At 69.3% G+C, this 19,787-nt stretch overlaps 4 protein-coding genes across 7 annotated transcripts; all 4 read right to left on the bottom strand.

The window, feature by feature from the left end:
• Nucleotides 1-804: 804 nt before the first annotated feature.
• LOC137465787 (apolipoprotein F-like) lies at nucleotides 805-1,714 on the bottom strand. Its single transcript, XM_068177807.1, is given in 2 exon segments — nucleotides 805-1,404; nucleotides 1,406-1,714. Coding segments are annotated over 2 exon segments (894 nt in total). The 3' UTR covers nucleotides 805-819.
• Nucleotides 1,715-2,003: 289 nt separating this feature from the next.
• Nucleotides 2,004-11,086, bottom strand: LOC137465783 (protein timeless homolog). Of its 4 annotated transcripts, none has more exons than XM_068177801.1 (30): nucleotides 10,991-11,086; nucleotides 10,253-10,389; nucleotides 10,029-10,182; nucleotides 9,825-9,939; nucleotides 9,688-9,750; nucleotides 8,957-9,058; nucleotides 8,708-8,866; nucleotides 8,497-8,630; nucleotides 8,330-8,417; nucleotides 7,396-7,572; nucleotides 7,104-7,321; nucleotides 6,584-6,687; nucleotides 6,338-6,507; nucleotides 6,137-6,262; nucleotides 5,908-6,059; nucleotides 5,736-5,833; nucleotides 5,538-5,655; nucleotides 5,266-5,467; nucleotides 4,549-4,700; nucleotides 4,391-4,476; nucleotides 4,187-4,310; nucleotides 4,013-4,095; nucleotides 3,793-3,941; nucleotides 3,526-3,697; nucleotides 3,380-3,448; nucleotides 3,192-3,310; nucleotides 2,959-3,097; nucleotides 2,844-2,883; nucleotides 2,613-2,722; nucleotides 2,004-2,464 (listed from the first exon to the last, which is right to left on the bottom strand). In XM_068177801.1, the coding sequence occupies exons 2-30, from the start codon at nucleotides 10,347-10,349 to the stop codon at nucleotides 2,337-2,339; spliced, it is 3,648 nt and encodes a 1,215-aa protein (XP_068033902.1). In that variant the 5' UTR covers nucleotides 10,350-10,389; nucleotides 10,991-11,086; the 3' UTR covers nucleotides 2,004-2,336. The 4 variants fall into 4 exon arrangements, with proteins under 4 accessions (XP_068033902.1, XP_068033903.1, XP_068033904.1 ...); XM_068177802.1 differs by having other exon boundaries at nucleotides 2,844-2,880; XM_068177803.1 differs by having other exon boundaries at nucleotides 8,708-8,863.
• A 373-nt stretch (nucleotides 11,087-11,459) lies between these two features.
• LOC137465785 (lens fiber major intrinsic protein) lies at nucleotides 11,460-13,678 on the bottom strand. Its single transcript, XM_068177805.1, has 4 exons — nucleotides 13,146-13,678; nucleotides 12,448-12,612; nucleotides 12,269-12,349; nucleotides 11,460-11,916 (listed from the first exon to the last, which is right to left on the bottom strand). Exons 1-4 carry the CDS (start codon nucleotides 13,503-13,505, stop codon nucleotides 11,701-11,703), a joined length of 822 nt encoding a protein of 273 aa, XP_068033906.1. The 5' UTR covers nucleotides 13,506-13,678; the 3' UTR covers nucleotides 11,460-11,700.
• A 288-nt stretch (nucleotides 13,679-13,966) lies between these two features.
• LOC137465786 (aquaporin-4-like) lies at nucleotides 13,967-16,701 on the bottom strand. The gene is made up of 5 exons (XM_068177806.1): nucleotides 16,398-16,701; nucleotides 15,498-15,818; nucleotides 15,277-15,429; nucleotides 15,119-15,199; nucleotides 13,967-14,683 (listed from the first exon to the last, which is right to left on the bottom strand). The coding sequence occupies exons 1-5, from the start codon at nucleotides 16,410-16,412 to the stop codon at nucleotides 14,474-14,476; spliced, it is 780 nt and encodes a 259-aa protein (XP_068033907.1). The 5' UTR covers nucleotides 16,413-16,701; the 3' UTR covers nucleotides 13,967-14,473.
• Between the last annotated feature and the right edge of the window lie 3,086 nt (nucleotides 16,702-19,787).

The raw sequence follows: 19,787 nt of genomic DNA, 5'->3' as shown, positions 1-19,787 counted from the left end.
GCCATGGGGACAGGGGGACAGCGGGATGGGGACAGCCTGGGGACAGGGACAAAGCCATGGGGACAGGGACAGAGGACAGGGGGATGGGGACAGCCTGGGGACAGGGACAGAGGACAGGGGGACAGGGGGACAGCGACAAAGCCAGGGGCATGGGGACAGCCTGGGGACAGGGACAGAGGACAGGGGGACAGTGACAAAGCCAGGGGATGGGGACAGCCTGGGGACAGGGACAGAGCCATGGGGACAGGCTGCAAGGGTGGGGACAGAGCTATAAAGGACAGGTTATAGGAACAGGGATAGAGCCCTGGGAACGGAGCCATGGGGACAGGGAGAGGCCAAGGTGATGGGGACAGAGCTATGGGGACAGCGGGATGAGCTCTGGGGACAGGCCATGGGGATGGGAACAAACCATGGAGACAGGGGTGACAGAGCTCTGGGGACAGGGGCAGAGCTCTGGGGACAGGTACAGAGTCAGGGAGACAGGGAGAAACTGCAGGGATGGGGACAGGGCCAGGGCCGTGGGGAGAGGGACACAGAGCCCTGGGGACAGGGACAGGCTGGAGGGAGACAGGGAAGGGCCGTGGGGACAGGGACAAGGCAGTGTGGCCACTGGGACTGACTGGCTGTGGGGACAGGGCTGGGGCGACAGGGACAGGCCATGGGGATGGGACAGAGCCACGGCCCCACAGGGACAGGCCCAGCCCAGCTGCCACCACATGGCCAAGGTCCGGGTGCCCCGGGACAGGGTGACCCCGCATCGATCCGTCCCCAGCTGCCCCAAACAACGACCCGGCACCGGCCGCCACATGTGGCCTTTATTCAGACGATGACCACGGCGCCGCTGTGGGCAGTGGGCACCGGCGAGGGCTCCCCGGCCGAGGTGAAGTAGCCGATGAGCGCCCGCACGCCGGCCTTGAGCCCCGGCTGCAGCCCCAGCTGCACCCCCATGGCCACGGGGCCCCCCAGGCCCCCGGTGAGCGCGGCCAGCCCGGCGTAGCCCAGGTCCTCGGCGGCCTCCAGCGCCCGCGTGGACGCCACGGCCTCGCAGCCCTGGAAGGCGAAGTAGACGCTGGTGCCCAGGTTGTAGAAGATGCTGACTCCTGGCACCCACTCCAGCACCTGGTGGGCTTCCCGCTCCCCCGCCGGGCTGCAGGCGTCCTTGTCCTCCCGCCGGCGCCGCACGGCACCGCGGCACGGCCGGAACCCCGGGAATTCCCGGCCGCCCTGGCCCAAGGGTGGCGTGGGCTCCACGCCGGGCGTGGGGGTCCGGAGCTGGGCGGGATCCACACAGGCAGAGCCCCCCGACCGTGCCAGGCCGAGGAGCAGCAGGGCCAGCGGCCGTGGGGCCAGAGCGCCCGGTACCCGCGCCAGCCCCCGCAGCAGCGCCGCGGCCGTGGGGGGTCCCCAGCTCCCGCGCCAGCTCCAGCGCCTCGGCCTCGGCCTGGAGGGCACAGCCGGCCCCGCGCAGCGCCAGGGCCATGGCGGCACGGGCCAGGCCGCGGGGCAGCGGCGGCAGCCGGGAGAAGCCGGGCAGGGCGTCGGGGCGAAGGGCCCGGCACGGGACCCCCGGTGCCCGCGGCGGGATGGGCTCTGCCGGCCCCACCAGCTCGGCCAGCAGCGCCCGGTCACCGGCAGCCAGCCCAGGGGTGACGACGGACACGGCCATGGCACGGCTGAGGACGAGGAGCGGGAGGAAGAGCAGAACCCGGGGCATGGTGGCAGCTCTGGGACGATCTGTGGAGGTGGGAGGACAGAGCCCCGTCAGAGCCCCGTGGTCGCAGCCCCCCGCGACTCCCCCGTGCCCCGGCTCACCCGCTCGCCGCTGTCCCCTGCCCTGTCCGGCCGCTGCAGCCGCGCCGGCCGCGTGACCCATTTATAGCCGTGGTTATCAGGGAGTTGCGACACGTCCGGCGCAGGGACGGGGACCGGGCACTCGCTGAGGCCAGGGCGGCTCGAGCCCCCAGCCCCCCTGCAGACCCACACACACCCGAGAAGGCCAAAAGTCACTTTTATTTATTTAGGCCCTGTCCAGATTTAAAAAGTTTTAGAAAAAAAAAAAAAAAAAAACCAAACCCAACAGTTGATGATAAAGAGGGAATTTGGGGTAAAACAGGGAGATGGTGACACCAGGGGAAGTGGGGGAAGGTGGAGAAACTGGTTGCTTGTGCAGCCTTTAAAAATAGCATCAAAATCTGCAGAAGAAAATCTGCAGAAACCCCAGAAAACCTGTAGAAACCCCAGAAAAACTGCAGAAAACCTGCAGAAATCCAATAAAATCTGCAAAAAGCCCAGAAAGCAGCACAAGGCCTGGGCACAGGCAGGGTATGGGAAGCCACTCAGTCCTCCTCCTCTTCCTCTTCCAGGCAGCGGATGCGCTTCCGCCTCCCCCGGGGCTGTGGATCCTCCTCCTCCTCCTCCTCCTCCTCCTCCTCCTCGCGGGGAGCTGGGGGGGCCAGCTCGGTGCCTGTGGATGGAGGGAGAGGGGAGAGGGCTGAGCCCCCCAGGGATGTGGTAAAGGGGACAAGGACAGGACAACCCCGACCCAGCAGTTGCCCCTGGTGACACCCAGAGCTCCCTCAGCCGCCAGGAGCGAGCAGAGGGGCTGAACCCACCTGAGCTCCCACCATCCTCATCCTCGTCCTCGCTGGCGAGCTCCCGGCGCCTCTTGGTGCGTGGCTGCACTGGGCTGGGGACAGGGACGGGGACAGGGACGGGCTCCTCGCTGCAGAGGATGGCACAGCTCAGCCCCACATGGTGGGGGGCCAGATCCCCTCCCCAAGCAGGGAGAAGACCCCCCCCCCAAACCAGGACCCCACAAACTGAGAAGGGGACTCCACTCTCACCTCTCCGAGTCTGATCCCAGCCCCGCCGGCAGCGGCTCTGCTGAGGGGCACAAGGAGGGGGGCTCAGAGCCAGCCCCACACCTGGGGGTCCCACACCCCCAGCCCCACCCCTCACCTGGAGCCGGGTCCTGGGGCCACCTGGGTGGCTCTGACAGGTCCTGGGGGGACCCTGAGGGGCCACGGTGGGCGATGGAGGCGGCCGCGCGCCGGAGCTGCTGCGGGGTGAGGGCGGCCGGGATGCGCCAGAAGGATTCCTGGGCAGAGAGGGGGGAGATTGCAGGGCTGTGCTGGGAGCCAGGGGATGGGCACAGGGAAGGGGACAGGGATGGATGGGGACAGGGACCTCACCTGCTCGCTGGCGGGGGGCCGCAGCCCCAGCTGCCGCAGCAGGGTCCGGAAGCGCCGGTCCTCCATGGCATCCTCGTTCTCCTCCGTCAGCGGCACCAGCGGCGCCGGGTGAGACACGCCTGGGCCGGGAGCGCCGTCAGCGGGACCCCGACCCCGCAGCCCCCCCAGCCGAGCCCCACCCCGCTCACCGTCCTCCTCGCGGTCCCCCGCAGCCCTCCGCAGGCAGTTCTCCAGCCACCGCAGTGGCCCGGCCAGCCCTGGGGACAGCAGAAGGTGACACGGGATCCGGCCCCACGGCCAAGCCCAGCTCCGGGGTTCGGAGCCCCTCGCCCACCTTCCCGATGCAGGCGCTGCGCCAGGTCCTGCCCAGCCCCTTCCTGGGGCACCCAGTGCTCCTCCATGCGGCCTTCCTCTGCTTCATCCTCATCCTCCTCTTCCTCCTCCTCGCTGTCCTCATCCTCTCCTGAGCTGTCCTGGGCTGGCATGGCCGGGACGCCTGTGGCAGCCTGTGGGAGCCAGCAGCGTTTGGGTGCCCAGGATGGGGACGGGCTGTGTTTGGGTGCCCCCAGGGCACAGCCCAGCACCCTCCAGCCCCCCGTACCTGCCCGGGACCGGGGCCATGGCTCTTCCTCCGGCGTTTCTTGTACAGCTCCTTGCGTTCGGCCACCAGCCCCAGCCCCAGCAGCTTCTCCACCACGCGAGCCCGCGAGCGCCGCGCCGTCAGGTGCTTCATGATGTTCCCCAGGACGTCTGTGGGGAGGAGGGTCAGGGTGGGGGGCTACAGGGGGATTTTTGGGGTCTTCCCCCCGTGTCCAGCTCACCGTCTGAGCCCTGGAACTCCTCAAAGAGCCGCGTCAGCTCCTCCTCCTGCTCCTGCGTCCACAGCACGATGCGGGTGCCCTTCCTGGGGGGTGGGAAACAGCTGTGGGTCCCTGGCCGGGGGGAAGGTGAGTCCCTGCCCTGTCCCCGGGGGTCCCTGGGGGTCCCTGACCCACCTCTCCCGCGGGAAGTCCTTGGCACTGCTGGCCAGCCCCATCCGCACCAGCTGCTTCACCACCTGCCTCCGCGTCCGCCCGGGCGTCGGGAGATGGGCCAGGATGGCAGCGATGATGTCCCCACCTGTAGGACACGGAGGATGCAGGGACAGAGCCCCTGCCACCCCTCGGGGGTCCTGCTGAGACCCCAGAGACCCCCAGTACCTTCCACCTCCTTGTACTTCCAGTACAGCTCCCGCAGTTCCTGCTCCTCCTGAGGGGTCCAGGGGGGCACTCGGCTCCGGGTGGTCCTGGGGAGGGGAGGGAAGGGAGGTGAGGGGAGGGGAGGAGGGAGAGGCAGCCCCCTCCCCGGCCCCACTCACCCCTCTCCCTCCTGCAGGGAGCTGTAGCCCTTGGTCATCTCACAGACGATGGCCGGGCTCTTCCAGAAGAGCAGCTCCACAAAGGCCTTTTTGTTGGTGGCCGCCAGCGCAAAGAACTTGCCCAGAATGAACTTGGCCAAGGTCACCAACTCCTGGGGACAGCAGGAGGGAGAGAGGGGTTGGGGGACACCAGGGACAGAGAGTGGGGGTGGGGGACACTGGGGACAAAAAGTAGGGCTGGGGGACACTGGGGACAGAGAGTGGGGCTGAGGGAAATTTGGAATACAGAGGAGGGCTGGGGAACACCAGGGATGGACAGAGAGGCTGAGGGATGTGAGAACAGAGAGTGGGGCTGGGGGACACCAGGGACTGAGCAGGGCTGGAGGACAGCAGGGATGGAGAGTGGGGCTGGGGCCTGTGCAGAGCAGGGCTGGGAGATGCTGGGGACTCGGTGGGGACAGAGGGAGAGCTGGGGACTTGGTGGGGACAGAGGGAGAGCTGGGGCCTTGGTGGGGACAGAGGGAGAGCTGGGGACTTGGTGGGGACAGAGGGAGAGCTGGGGGCTGCAGGGACAGAGCAGGGCTGGGAGATGCTGGGGACTCGGTGGGGCTGGGGGCTGCAGGGGACTCGGTGGGGCTGGGAGATGCTGGGGACTCGGTGGGGCTGGGGGCTGCAGGGACAGACCCCTCCCGGGGGGGGCTCAAGGCCCTGTCCAACCTGGTGCGCGGCGGCCGCGGGGTCGCTGAGCAGGCGGTGGAAGAGGGCGAAGAGGGAGAGCTGGAAGAGCAGGGGCTCCATGTGCAGGTCGCGGGCCAGGCGGTGCAGCAGGCGCGCGGCGCAGTGGTTGGTGCGGGCGCTGTTCCGCGCGTACCCCCGCAGCAGCAGCACCAGTGCCCGCACCACGGGGGCACAGGCGAACCTGCCCGGCAGCCCCGTCAGTGCGGCCGCCCCGCAGCGGGACCCCCCGACTCTCCCCAAACCCTTCTCACCGCTTCAGGTAGTCGAGGAAGTTGAATTCCTTCTCTGACACCTGCAGGGTCTGCTCCTCCTCTTCCTCGTCCTCCTCTTCCTCTTCCTCCGGCTCCTCGGGCTCGGCGGGTGCGCGCCCTGCGGTGGGATGTGCTGAGGGTCTGCAGCGCCCCGGCCCAAAGTTTTCCCACTTCCCAGGGTCACAGGTGGGGACTCACTGGGCAGGGGAGCGACGAGGATCTCCCGAAGCAGCTGGGTCTCCTCGGGCGGCCCCACGTCCGCGGATCCGAACACATCCCCTTCGGGCCAGACCTCCCTGGGGACAGCGGGGATGGGCTGGCACTGTGTCCCCACGGCCCGGGCACGAGATGGGCATCACGGTGCTGGTACCTGGCCGAGCGCAGCAGCCGCAGGGCCTGGGGCACGCGGGAATCCCGCAGGCACTCCTGGATCCGCAGCAGAGCCTCCGCGCGCTGCTCCTCCACCGGCGTCTCCGAGGCGGCGTCGAAGGGCACCATGTCCTCGGGGAGCGGCGCCTCGCCCTGCGGCAGGACAGGGTTACCCCGTGCCCCACCAGCACCCCCAGAGCCCCCCGTGGGACCAGCCTCTTCCCTGGTACCTCCAGGCAGGCCTGGACCTGCGGGGCCAATCCTTCCCACAGCTGCTCCAGCTCCGCGGCGCTGGGCGGGGCGGGCGCCTCAGGCACTTGAGGCTTCTTCTTCTTCTTCCTCCGCACGCGTTTGCTCTGGGGGACAAGGACGGGGTCAGGAGGGGCTGCCCGACCCCCAGGGACCCCCAAGGCAGGGCAGCCCCACCCCACCTGCACCACGAGGTTGGCACGGCTGCGGCAGAAGCGCTCCAGCATGCGGAGGAAGAGGTGGGCCGTCTCCACCAGGTCCCGCAGGAAGCTGCGCGGCTGCTTGGTCTCGTCGAACTTGCGGAAGAGCGTGAGGAAGAGCTCCCGGTATTCCATCAGGTAGAAGATGTTGCCTGAGGAGGAGGGTGGCAGTGGGCAGGGGTGGGTCAGGGACACCCCAGGGACGGGCAGAGGGACAGAGGGACTCACTCTTGATGACCTGGCTGCTGTCCCGCACCGCCTGCTCCGGGGAGCGGTCCATCTCCTGCACCGTCCGCAGCAGCTCCTGGTACGCCTTCAGGGCCAAGTGCATCCTGGGCATGGCAGTGGGGGGGGTCACAGGTGCCATGGGGGGTTCCCAGGTACTCCAGGAGTCCCAAATGCCCAAGGGGGACTCAGGCAACACAGAGTCCCAGGTGTCCAGGGGTTCCTGGGTTCCCAGGGTATTCCAGGCACCAGGGAGGTCATAGGTGACCGGGGGGGTCCCAAGTGTCCAGGGGGTCCCAGGCACCAGGGGATTCCAAGTAGATGGGGGTCCCAGACACCAAGGGGTGTCCCAGGTGCCCTGGGGTGTCCCAAGTATCCAAGGGATCCCAGGCACCGGGGGTATCCCAGGTACTGTGGGGGTCCCAGGTCTCCAGAAGGCCCCGGACACCATGAGGAGCCTCAGGTACTCAAGGAGAACCCCAGGTACTGGGATTCACCACCAAAGGGTGTCCCAGGAGCCCACCTGCGGGCCCAGGTTGTTGCCTCCTTCTTGTCCATCAGTGCCATCTCGTAATAGGTGGTGAGGTTCTGCTCGATGAAGTGGAAGGCTCGGACCCCCACGGTCTCGGACACCAGCTCGGGCCGGAAGCCATGGAGCCGGTTGAAGGCCATGAAGAAGGCAGTGGCCCACAGATAATAGGTCTCATCGTGCTGCTGAGCCTTCTCCCGCACCAGCTGGTCCTGGGGGCGACCAGGGGGTCTCAGCGGGGGTCCCACAGCCTGGAGAGGGGATCCCAGCCCTCCCAGTTCCTCACCTTGACCAGCAGCATCAGGCGGTTGTAGCAGTTCTCCAGGAAGTCCTGGCAGAAGTGGCGCAGGAAGAGCCGGACGTTGCGGGCCGAGCGGCGGGAGGGCTCGGCCTCGGGGGCGGCCTGGCGGCGCCGGGGCAGCCGCCGGGGCTCCTTGCCCAGGTCGTGGGTGTAGCTCTTCAGCTGCAGGGGATGGAGTGCCAGATTTATCCCTGTGGCATTGTCCTGGTGTCCCCTGCCACATCCCGTCCCATCCCAAAGCGCCCTGCTGCCTCCGTGCCACCCACCATGTCCCCCATTCCAGTGCCCCCTGTTCCTGCAACCCCACCACATCCCTGGTTCTGTGCTCCATATCCCATCTGCCAGTCCCGTGTCCCACCTATGTTCCTGTCCCTGTGCCCCCCACCCACGTTCCCATCTCAATGACCTCTGCCACATCCCCGTCCCAGTGTCCCCCACCATGTACCTGGCCCCATGCCCCACCCCGTGCCCCTGTCCCAATAGCACCCTCTACATCCCTGGCCCTGTGTCCCTCCCACACTGTGTCCCTGTGCCCCCTGCCCAGCCCCATGTCCCCAACCACCTCCCCGTCCCTGTAACCCCCACCATGTCCTTGTCCCTGTGCCCACTGCCGCCTCCCCGGTTGTGTGACCCCCACCACATCCCCATACCTGTGCCCCCCACCCACATCCACATCCCAGTGCCACCTGCCACATCCTTGACCCCGTGCCCCACACCGTATCTTTAGCCTCACGTCCCACCCCCGTTCCTGTTCTTCTACCCCTTACCGTGTCCCCAGCCCCGTGCCCCTCACCACATTCCTGCACCTCCCGCCACGTCCTCGTCCCTCCACCCTGTGCCACATCCCCAGCACCACGTTCCACGCACATCCCTGTCCCCCTGCCACGTCTCCAGCCCTGAGCCCTTGCCCCACACTCACGTTGTGCAGCCCTTTGTGGAACACCACATCCCGGTCCCCGATGGACTTGATGCCCTGCAGGACGTAGGAGCCACCAAAGCGGGAGTGCCTGGCAGGGAACAGGGGCTGAGTGATGCTGTCCCCACCTCGGGGGTCCCATCCCTGCCACGGGGGTGGCCCCTCCTCACCTGGATGGGCGCTGCCGTGCCCGGGTTCTCTTTTCTGCCAGCTCTCTCTGCCTCAAGGTCTCCAGCTCCTGCGTGTCCTCCCTGTGCTCGGCCCCTGCTGTGCCCTGTCCCAGCGCCGCCAGCTCCTCTGGGCTCTGCCAGCAGCTCTGTCAGCACAGTGGGGGCTCTGGGGGGGGGGGGTCCCTGCCCTGCCACCCCTGCCCCAGCTCACCTGGTCACGGAACATGAGGGAGATGATCTCCAGGACGTGCAGAGCCCACTGCTGCTCCACCTGGGCGCTGGCCAGGAATTTGAGCAGGTCGTCCATCCCGCTGATGTGCAGCGCCCACAGCACCCGGTCGTGCACGCTGGCGTCGCCGTCCACGCCCTGCTGGGGATGGTGGCGGGGTGTCAGGGTCCCCGTGGAGCCACTGAGGCCCCAGATCTGTCAGGCAGCCAGGGAAGGGCCCTGTCCTGGTACCTGCTCCTCCGTGGGGTCCGGGGGCACGTGCAGCACGTTGCGCACCAGCAGCAGGATCCTCTCGATCAGCAGCGTGTCCTCCTCCTGCCGCTGCTCCCAGTCCTGGGGGGACAGAGCTGTCAGGGTCCCCCACAGCCCCCTGGGGGTCCCTGGCAGGGAGAGACCCCACAGCCCTGCAGGGACAACAGACCCCACAGCCCCTGAGGGACCCTCAGCAGGGACAGACCCCACAGCCCACCAGAGACTCCTGGCAAAGACAGACCCTGCAGCCTCCTTGGGACCCTTGACAAGGGGGTCAGACAGACCCCACAGCCCCTGAGGGACCCTCAGCAGGGACAGACCCCACAGCCCACCAGACTCCTGGCAAAGACAGACCCTGCAGCCTCCTTGGGACCCTTGACAAGGGGGTCAGACAGACCCCACAGCCCCTGAGGGACCCTCAGCAGGGACAGACCCCACAGCCCACCAGACTCCTGGCAAAGACAGACCCTGCAGCCTCCTTGGGACCCTTGACAAGGGGGTCAGACAGACCCCACAGCCCCTGAGAGATCCCCGGCAAGGACAGACCCCACAGCCCCCAGGGACCCATGGCAGGGATGGACCCTGGAGCCCCCTGGTAATTCCAGGACCCTGCAGCCCCCACAGGAACCCCCAGCAGGAACAGTCCCTGCAGCCCCCTGAGGATCTCCTGAGGATCCCACCCACATCCCCCCCGAGGACAGGGCACTCACCAGCTGCAGGAGGTTGTAGAGCTTCTCACTGAGCACCACGAACACCTTCTCACTGGCAAAAGCCTGCAGAGACCCCACGTGAGCACGGGAATGTGGGCAAAGCCCCTGGCCCACAGCATGTCCCTGGGCAGACTCACCTCCTTGTAGGCCTGCAGGTAGGACAGCACCTGGAGAAAGTGGTGGCGGGAGGTGGCATCTGCTGGCACCTTCCCGAAGCAGAGCAGGGCCGGCTGCGTCAGGTTCACCATCAACCTGTGACGGAGTAGAGGCGTGTGAGGGACCCCAGCCCAGCAAGGAGCCCCCCACAGGGCCACCCCCGGCCACAACCCTGCCCCTGATACCTGACGACAGCGTCGAAGAGCACCTTTTCCTGGGGGTACTGCACCAGGATGGGCAGGAGGTCGTTCTGCAGGATTTGGGCTGCCCCCAGCTGCTGCCGCACGTCGCGGCTCTCATCCTCGTGGCGCAGGTACCGGATCAGGTCCTTGACGCTCTCTGGGGACACGGGGCCGTCAGTGCCCGCCGTCCCCGGCCCCTGCCCCCCATTCCCCCGGTGCCCACCTACCCAGGCAGTCGGGCTCCCGGTGGTACACGTCGCCCTCCAGGTAGCCCAGGGCACTGCAGGTGGCCAGGAGCTCGCAGTTCATCATGTACCAGTCCATGCAGCGCGGGGCTGCACACAGGACCAGCACCGGGGGCCACCTGTGGGCCGCTGTCAGCACTGGGTACCCCCGGGGCTGGAGTTCTCCCACCCGTTCTGGGCTCCCCCGCTACAGGCCCACCTGCTGGTCCCGGTCCCAGTCTCCCAACACCGACAAACCTCCCAGGCCTGGTCCCGCTCGGTACCGGACCACACCGATGCTGCGTTACCGCCTCGGCCCCAGCGCACCCCCCAGTCTCGGTCCAGCCCGATACCGGCGCATCCCACGGCCCGGCGCACCCCAAGCCCTGGTCCCTCCGATTCCATCACACCCCCCCAGTTTGGACTCCCCCCCCCAGTCACGGATCCCCCCGATCCCAGTCGGCCCCGCCGCCTTCTCGATCCCGGAGCATTCCCGAACCCCCTCCCGCCCGATCCCGGATCTCAGCCCCCAGTTTTCCCCGGACCCACCCGCACCGATCCCGCAGCACTCCCCGGGCCCGCCGATCCCGGAGCACCCGGAGGCCCCGGTTCCCCCGATCCCGTATCACCCCCCTGGTTTCGGTGACCCCGGATGACCCCCAGTCCCCGGTCCCGGGCGGTCCTGGGAAACTCCGACCCCCGATCCCGATCTCCCCCGGTGCCGGGCCCCGTCCCGCTCACCGCCGCCCCGTCGCCGCCGCCCTCACGGCCGCGCTCCCGGTCCCGGCGCGGGGGCGGCGTTACACAACCGCCCCAGTTCCCGCGGGCCGAGGCCCCGCCCCGCCCGCACCCTTCAAGCGGCAACTCGCACCGGGCTGCCCGGTGCTCCCTCTGGTGTGTCACCGCCTCCTCCGCACAAACCCGCCGTCCACCACGGGCACAAACCGGCGGCTCGGTGCCCTGGGGTGCCCCCAATCCCTCTGCCCTCGCCCCCCGGCCCGCGGCGCTGAGGGGCGGAAGACGGGAGGGGGCTCATTGCGGGGAAGAGAAGCAGTGGCGGCGTTGCCCTTTTAAGAACGGCGCTGGCTGGGCGGAGCCTGCCCCGGGCGCGGGAACGGGCGGCGCCTCCCGCCGAGCGGGCTCCGGTGTCCCCCCCCCCCCCCCAGCTCGATCCCTCCCGGTTCCCGGCGCCGGGCACGGCCGCGAGCGGTTACCAAAATAAAAGAGCAGGTTTAATTCACCGAACACAGAAGTCCCGCCGCGGCGGGGCGGGGCGGCCTCGGCCCGGTAGGGGCAGCCCCGGGCAGCCCAGTGGCCGGTTCCCGGCAGCGGGGCCCCGCCGCCGCCCGCCCGCCGCGCCGCGCCGCACACACACGCACCACACGCACCGCGGCGGCCCCGTCACAGCAAAGCAGCGGCGGGCGCGGGGCCGCGCCCCGGGACGGGCCCCGTTACAGCCCCTGCGTCTTCAGCTCCAGCGGCTCTGCCGGCGGCTCGGGCGGCGGCTCGGCGGCGGCGGCGACGGCGGCGGTGACGGCGGTGGGGGCGGGCGGCTCTCCCTTGAGGGCGGCCAGGCGCTCGGCCAGGCTGCGTGGCCGCGGGCACAGCGCGAACTCGTACAGCACCGCGCCCAGCGCCGCGCCCAGCAGCGGGCCCGCCCAGTACACCTGCGGGGGGGCGGCGTGGGCACCGGCACCGGGGGACCGCCGGCCCCCCGCCCTCCGGGGCACGGCACCCACCCCGCTGATGCCCGGGCGCCGGCGCAGTCGGGGCCACCCGTTTCCCGGTGAGCGGCGGCGTGCGCCCTTCCCTGGGATATCGGGGCGCAGGACCCGTCTCCGACTCCCCGGGATATCGGGGCGTACCCAGCACCCTGGGGTGCTGCTGTCACCGCGGTGACACCGGCAGCCGCCCGCCTTCGGTGGGGGGGACACAGCGGCTGGGGCAGGACAGGGACAAGCAGGGAGGGACTGGGGGGGCCCGGGGCGGGTTTGGGGGTCCCCGTCCCCCCCCACTTACCCAGTGGTTGGCGAAGTTGCGGGTGATGACAGCGGGGGCGAAGGAGCGAGCGGGGTTCATGCTGGCGCCCGTGTAGTGGATCTGCGGGGGGATGGGGCAGTGGGGGGCTGGACAGCTGCCCCCCAGCCCCTTCCCAGCCCCCGGGGTCCCAGCACGGGGGTCCCCGCGGCCGCCCTTACCCCGAAGAGGTGGCCGAGGGCGAGGGAGAAGCCGACGGGCACGGCGGCCATGGCCGGGCGCCCGTCGTGACGGTCGTCGAAGCTGGCAAAGACGCAGAGGACGAACTGGGCGGTCAGGAGCAGCTCCACCACCGTGCCCTGGCCCGGGCCCACGCCGGGGTGCAGCTGCACGGGGAGAGGGCTCAGCACCCCGAAGAAGTGCTCCCCCATTCCCCCCAGCACCCCAAATCCTCCATCGTTATCCTTCCACACCCCAAAACCCCACTGTACCACCAACCCCTTCTCATCCCCAAACTCCTCCGGGACGCCCAGCCCCCATTGCTGTCCCACATCAATCCAAACCCCAAAACATCTTCTGGACCCCCCGATCCACCATCAGACCCTTCAAACACCTCTGAACCCCAGAACCCCCATTACAGCCCCATGGTATCCCTAAACACCTCCTGGACCATCCCCCCCCCAATTCCCCCAAACCCCTCATCCCCCCATTACAGCCCCATGGTACCCCAGATCCCAAAACAACCCCTGGATTCCCCCAATCCTTCCAAATCCCCGTTACAATCCCAAAGTACCTCAGACCCCCAAACACCTCCTGGAGCCCCCAATCCCCCCAAACCCTCATTACAGCCCCCACGCCATGGTCCCCCAGCCCTGCAGACACTCCCAGCCCCCCGATCCCCCGCCGCGTCCCTGCTCACCGCGCTGAGGCCGAGGGTGCCGCGGACGGGGCCCGGGGTCACCCCGTAGAGCACCCCGGCGCCGGCCAGCATGCCCAGCACCTGGGCCAGCAGGTAGCCCAGGGCACGGGGCAGGGAGAGCTGCGAGGCCATCAGGAAGGCCAGCGTGATGGCCGGGTTGACGTGGCCCCCGCTGACATGGCCCAGCGCCTGCACCAGGGTGGTCTGGGCCAGCCCGAAGGCCAGGGCGGCCCCCACGACGCTGGGGGGGCCCGGGGCCCAGCGCAGGGAGGCCCCCAGCCCCAGCAGGGCATAGAGGAGGCTGCCCAGGAACTCGGCCAGGACGGCCCTCCAGAAGGCGGACGAGCGCAGCTCCCGCATGGCCTGGCCCCGCTGCCCTCCACGGCCCCGCTCCCCTCCCCGGGGGCCGCCCGCGCCCACCTTTATAAGGCCCCCCCGGGCCGGCCCCGGGGGTGGGATCCCACCTCCGCCACCCCCCGTTAACCGCTTCGCTGCCCGGGGCACGGGACAGGTGACACGCGGCGAGGAACTCCCCCCGAGCCCCCCGCGCAGCCCCGCACCCCCCGATAGCGGGGATCCCCCCCAGAGCTGCGCCGCCCCCATCCCTGGGGGTGCCTGGGGAGGGGGGGGGGCTGTGACCCACTGGTTCCGCCAGTGGGGTTTAGGGGACCGCCTTGCTCGGGGCCAGCACTGACACACCTCCCACCCCCCCCCCAAATGTTTTGGGGACACTTTGGGGCAACCCCCGCTGGGAGCCGCCCCCACCCCGCGGGAGGGGCCCTGGGTGAGCCCCCCAGGGCCAGCCCCGCTGGGGGCCGCGGGGTGTCCCCTCCCCCGGTGCTGTTGTCTGCGGGAGGGTTTATTCAGCCCGGCTTAGCGGGCGCTGAGTCCCCGGCCGGGGGGATTAGGGCTCGGCCCGGCTATTGGCGCCCGCCGGAATCTGCCGGGGCTGCAGAGGCCACCACAAAGGGCTTTGCTGCGCTCAGCTCCCCGGCACGGGACGGGCTGACGGGGGGTCCCGGCCCCCGCCCTCGCCGGGGGGCCGCGGGGAGGGCGCGCCCGCCCGCCCGCAGTCCCGGTGTCGCGGTGCCGCCGCACACCGAGGGCGCAGGGCGGTGGTCGAGACCCCCCGTCCCCTCACAGCATCACTCCGCACCCACCTGCGACCCCAACACACCTTTAATCCCCGCACGGGGGAGAGGACAGTAAAAGGGGAGGGGGCACGGAGGCCCCCATCCTGTGGGTGCCCCACGAAGGTTCTGGCGGCGGCGAGGATCCGGTGGCAGGGTGTGGAGGATCGGAGGGGCTGCGGTGGAGCGGGGGGGGGCTCAGGCAGTGCCCTGCTCCCGCTGCTCGGCCGGAGGGGCCGGGGGACCGTGGGCCACCGAGGAGGGGGATAGGCTGGGGGTCTCCACCAGAGCCACGTCCCGGCAGGCGAGGCAGGCACCCAGCTTCTCCCGGGAGGCTCCGGGCGCCAGGATGAACTCATAGGAGAGCCCGGCCAGCACCGCGCCCAGCACGGGCCCCAGCCAGTACACCTGGAGGAGCACAGAGCGTTGGGGTGTCCCCAACGGGGACAGGGGGACGCAGGGGTGGGGGCTGCCCGGGGGTGGGGGGCACAGGGGACCCCACCCCAGGGATGGGGACTGAGCAGAGGAACCTGCCCCAGGGATGAGGGCAGCCGAGGGGAGGGGGTGGCACTTGTTTGGGGCAGGGGGACTGGGGAAGGGGGCCCATCCCGAGGATGGGGACGAGGTGGGGTTTGTCCCAAGGATGGCAATAGGGTGGACACACGGGACCCTGGGGGACACAGCTGGTGCTGACCTATCCCAGGGGGACCCAGCCAAGGGAAGGAAAAACCAGGAACCGCTGTCCTGGGGTGGGGATGGGGCCGCAGCGGTCACACGCTGCAGCCGGGGGACCCACCCTTTACTTGGGGACTCTGGGGGAGCCCGAGGGTGCCCCCAACTCACCCAATGATCATCCCAGACACCGGTGACGATGGCCGGCCCCAGCGAGCGCGCAGGGTTCATGCTGCCCCCCGAGAACGGCCCCTGTGGGAGACAGGGGGGTCAGGGGCTGGGGGGATGGGGACCCCCTGGGCGGGTGGGACACGGGGGGGGGTCCTTACTGCGGCCAGGGCACCGGCGGCCACGGCGCTGCCCAGGGCCAGCCCGGCCTGCGGGGCCGCGTGCTCAGCGGCGGCGAAGGCGGCCAGTGCCAGCTGGAAGGTGGCGAAGGTCTCCCAGGCCAGCGCCGTCCCCGCTGTCCCCACCGCGCTCACCTGAGGGAGGGAGGGACACCTGTGCAGTGCCAGGTGACGGGGACAGGGACGGGGATGGGGGCACTCACCCTGGTGACGAGGCCGGTGTCGTCCGGCAGTGCCGCACGGGCAGCAGCAGAGGCCAGCGTGGCCCCCGTGCACTGGGCCAGGAGCCCCGCGGCCCCGCGCAGGGCGCTCAGCTTGCGGGTGCACAGCAGGGCCAGCGTCAGCGCGGGGTTGGCCTGGGGCCCCCCGAAGGTGCAGACGAGCCCCCCGGCCACCAACCCCCCGGCCAGCGCCGGTGCCAGTGGCCCCGGGGCTGCCGAAGCCCCCAGGACCACCCCCACGAAGATGAGGGTCGCCGCCAGCTCCGCCAGCACCCACCGCCAGAAGCGGCCGCTGCGCAGCTCCTGGGGGGACAGCGGGGCCGGGGGTCACCCCACGGGCACTGCCAGCAGCGGGTGGCACAGAGAGGGGATGACATGGGAGCAGGAGGCCTTGGCGATGGGGTATCTCAGGGGTGGGGTGCCCAAGGATTGGGTGCCCTGGCAACAGGATGCCCCAGTTTTTGGGTACCCATGGGGATGGGGTACCTCAGAGATGGGGTACCTTGGGGATGGGACCCCTCAGCACCTGGGCACCACAGTGGGGGTTACCAGGGCAATGAGGTGCCATGGAAACAGGATGCCCCAGGTACCACGGGGATGGGACCCCTCAGTCCCTGGGCACCGCGGTGACACGATGTCCTGGCAATGGGGCCACAGGGGGTCACAGGGATGAAGGTGGGGACAGCAGCCACAACAGGACCAGGGGTGACGGTGAGGGGCACGCAGAGACCCCTGTGCCAGGGCTACGGGCTGGGCACTGAAGTGACAGGCTTGGGGAGTCCCCATGAGTTAGGGGCTGCTCACCCACCCCCCCCGGCAGGGAGGGACTGGGGCTGTGGTTTTGGGGGGGCTGGGGGGCCGGGGCCGCTCACAGGGTCTTACCTCCCCGATGGCCATGGTGCAGCTGTGGGAGAGGGGAACGCAGAGCACACCCGGGGCGGGGGCACCTCCTACCTCCTGGCACTGCCACCCTTGTCCCTGTCACCCCCCCCCCCACCCCGTTTTCCTGTCACCTCCCAGCACTGCCAGCCCCTTGGCACAGGGCAGCCCTGAGGTGCTGAGGGTGGGGCAGGACTTTGGGAGGGGGCTGTGGGGGTCCTTGGCTTGGGCTTGGAGCATCCCTGGGTGCCATGGCAACCCCCGGGACCCTTTGGGGTGTTGCCAGGACAACCAGAGATGAAAGGCTGGGATGAAAGGCTGGGGGGGATGGGGGGGGGGGTCACACATCTGGGGAAACAGTGGGGACAGGGCTGTCCCTGGTGGGGTTTGAACACCTGGGATGAGCAGAGGGACCCTCAGGGAGGGGCTGAGGGGGTCACAGGGGACAGGGTGACACACCTGGGAGGAGGACAGGGGGGACAGGGTCCTGGGGGGACTGAGGGGGGCACAGGGGACAGGGTGACACACCTGGGATGAGCACAGGGGGGACAGGGTCCTGGGGGGGCTGAGGGGGGCACAGGGGACAGGGTGACACACCTGGGATGAGCACAGGGGGGACAGGGTCCCTGGTGGGGCAACAGGAGGGGTGACACACATGGATTGAGATGGGGACAGGGCTGTCCCTGGCAGGGGGACCAGGATGGGTCACACACCTGGGACAAGAATGGGGACAGGGCTGATCCTGGGGGGGGTCACACACCTGGGACAAGAATTGGGGACAGGGTGGTCCCAGGATGGGTCACACACCTGGGACAAGAATGGGGACAGGGCTGATCCTGGGGGGGTCACACACCTGGGACAAGAATGGGGACAGGGTGGTCCCAGGATGGGTCACACACCTGGGACAAGAATGGGGACAGGGCTGATCCTGGGGGGTCACACACCTGGGACAAGAACTGGGGACAGGGCTGATCCTGGGGGGTCACACACCTGGGATGAGCACAGGGGGGACAGGGCTGATCCTGGGGGGGTCACACACCTGGGACAAGAATTGGGGACAGGGCTGATCCTGGGGGGTCACACACCTGGGACAAGAATTGGGGACAGGGTGGTCCCGGTGGGGTCACACACCTGCCACAATTCAGGGACAGGGCTGTCCCCAGGGGGGTCACACACCTGCCACAATTCAGGGACAGGGCTGTCCCCAGGGGGGTCACACACCTGCCACAAGTCAGGGACAGGGCTGTCCCCAGGGGGGTCACACACCTGACATAAGCTGGGGGGGACGCGGCTGACCCGGGGGTGGTGGTGGGGGGTTCACACACCCGGGATGAGCTCGGGGCCGGGGCTGACCCCACCGTGCCGGTCCCCGTGGGGGCGGTGGGAGGGGTCCGGGGGGGTGGGGGGGTCCCAGCCCCGGTGCCCAGCCCCGGGCCGTGGCTCTGCCGGCTCAGCACCGGCCCCGCACGTGGGGTGAGTCAGCGGGCGAAGCCCTGGCTCAGCACGGGGGGGGGCCCCGGGCGCTGCTGCTGAGCCCGGCAAAGCCAGAACAATCCGCGGCCACAAAGGGCTGGGACAGCGCCGGGACACGCGGGGGGACACCGCGGGGACAGCCCTGGGGGTGGGGGGTTCTATCCGGGGGTGACAGCCCTGGGGGTGGGGGAGTTCTGTCCGGGGGTGACAGCCCTGGGGGTGTTTCTATCCGGGGGTGACAGCCCTGGGGGTTTGGGGGGGTTTCTATCCGGGGATGACAGCCCTGGGGGTGTTTCTGTCCGGGGGTGACAGCCCTGGGGGTGGGGGGTTCTATCCGGGGGTGACAGCTCTGGGGGTGTTTCTATCCGGGGTGACAGCCCTGGGGGTGGGGGGTTTCTGTCCGGGGGTGACAGCCCTGGGGGTGTTTCTATCCTAGGGGGAGAGCCCTGGGGGGTTGGGGGTGTTTCTATCTGGGGGTGACAGCCCTGGGGGTGGGGGGTTTCTATCCGGGGGTGACAGCTCTGGGGGTGGGGGGGTTTCTATCCTGGGGTGACAGCCCTGGGGGTGTTTCTATCTGGGGGTGACAGCCCTGGGGGTGGGGGGTTTCTATCCGGGGGTGACAGCTCTGGGGGTGGGGGGTTTCTATCCTGGGGTGACAGCTCTGGGGGTGGGGGGTTCTATCCGGGGGGACAGCCCTGGGGGTGTTTCTATCTTGGGGGGACAGCCCTGGGGGTGGGGGGTTCTATCTGGGGGTGACAGCCCTGGGGGTGGGGGGGTTTCTATCCGGGGGTGACAGCTCTGGGGATGGGGGTTTCTATCCGGGGGGTGACAGCCCTGGGGGTGTTTCTATCCTGGGGGGAGAGCCCTGGGGGTGGGGGGTTCTATCTGGGGGGTGACAGCCCTGGGGGTGGGGGGTTTCTATCCGGGGTGACAGCCCTGGGGGTGGGGGGTTTCTATCCGGGGGGTGACAGCCCTGGGGGTGTTTCTATCCAGGGGTGACAGCTCTGGGGGTGGGGGGTTTCTGTCCGGGGGGTGACAGCCCTGGGGGTGTTTCTATCCTAGGGGGAGAGCCCTGGGGGTTGGGGGTGTTTCTATCTGGGGGTGACAGCCCTGGGGGTGGGGGGGTTTCTATCCGGGGGTGACAGCCCTGGGGGATTGGGGGGGTTTCTATCCGGGGGTGACAGCTCTGGGGGTTGGGGGGGGGGTTCTAGGGGGAATATGGGGGGGATATGTGGGGGGACACGCAGGGGGATATGAGGGGGGACGATGGGGACGGGAGATGAGGGGGACACGTGGGGAACACACCGGGGGAGTCACGGGGGGGGGGGGGTTGGACACAGGGAGGGGACATTTGGGGGGACACTGAGTGGCACAAGGAGAGAAATGAAGGGGGGTCCCCAAGACCCTGTGCCCCCCACCCCCCACCCCGTGCCGTCCCTGTCGCCCCAGCTGAGCTCATGCCAGGGCTGGGACCCCCATTCTGTCCTGACACCGTGTTCCTGGGATTCTGTGTCACCTCACAGACCCTCTGGGGACCACCAGGACCTCCAGACCCCCCAGGACCCCCCCCATCCTGTCTTGTAGACCCCCTCCCCCAGGTGCCCTATGATCCCCCTAACCCTGCCCTACAGGACTCTCCAGCTGCCCCCACAGCCCCCCCCCCCCCAGTACTCCCAGGCCTGTTCTACAGCTCCGGTGCCCCCACGATGCCCCACAGAGCCCCCCCAAGTGTCCCATGACCCCCCCCAAACCCTGCCCACAGACTCCCTCAGGAACCCCCTTGTCCCTCACAGACTCCCCCCGAGGTACCCCCAGTCCTACCCTACAGACCCCCAGGACGCCACAACCTGCCCCAAAGACGCCCCTCGGGGTCCCCCGCTCCTGCCCTGCCGACTCTCAGCTGTGTGGGCACCCTGGATG

This window comes from Anomalospiza imberbis, unplaced genomic scaffold (assembly GCF_031753505.1).
Source record: "Anomalospiza imberbis isolate Cuckoo-Finch-1a 21T00152 unplaced genomic scaffold, ASM3175350v1 scaffold_1098, whole genome shotgun sequence".
NCBI lineage: Eukaryota > Metazoa > Chordata > Aves > Passeriformes > Viduidae > Anomalospiza > Anomalospiza imberbis.
The sequence above is the reverse complement of the archived record's forward strand: the minus strand, read 5'-3'. Positions and strand labels throughout refer to the sequence as shown.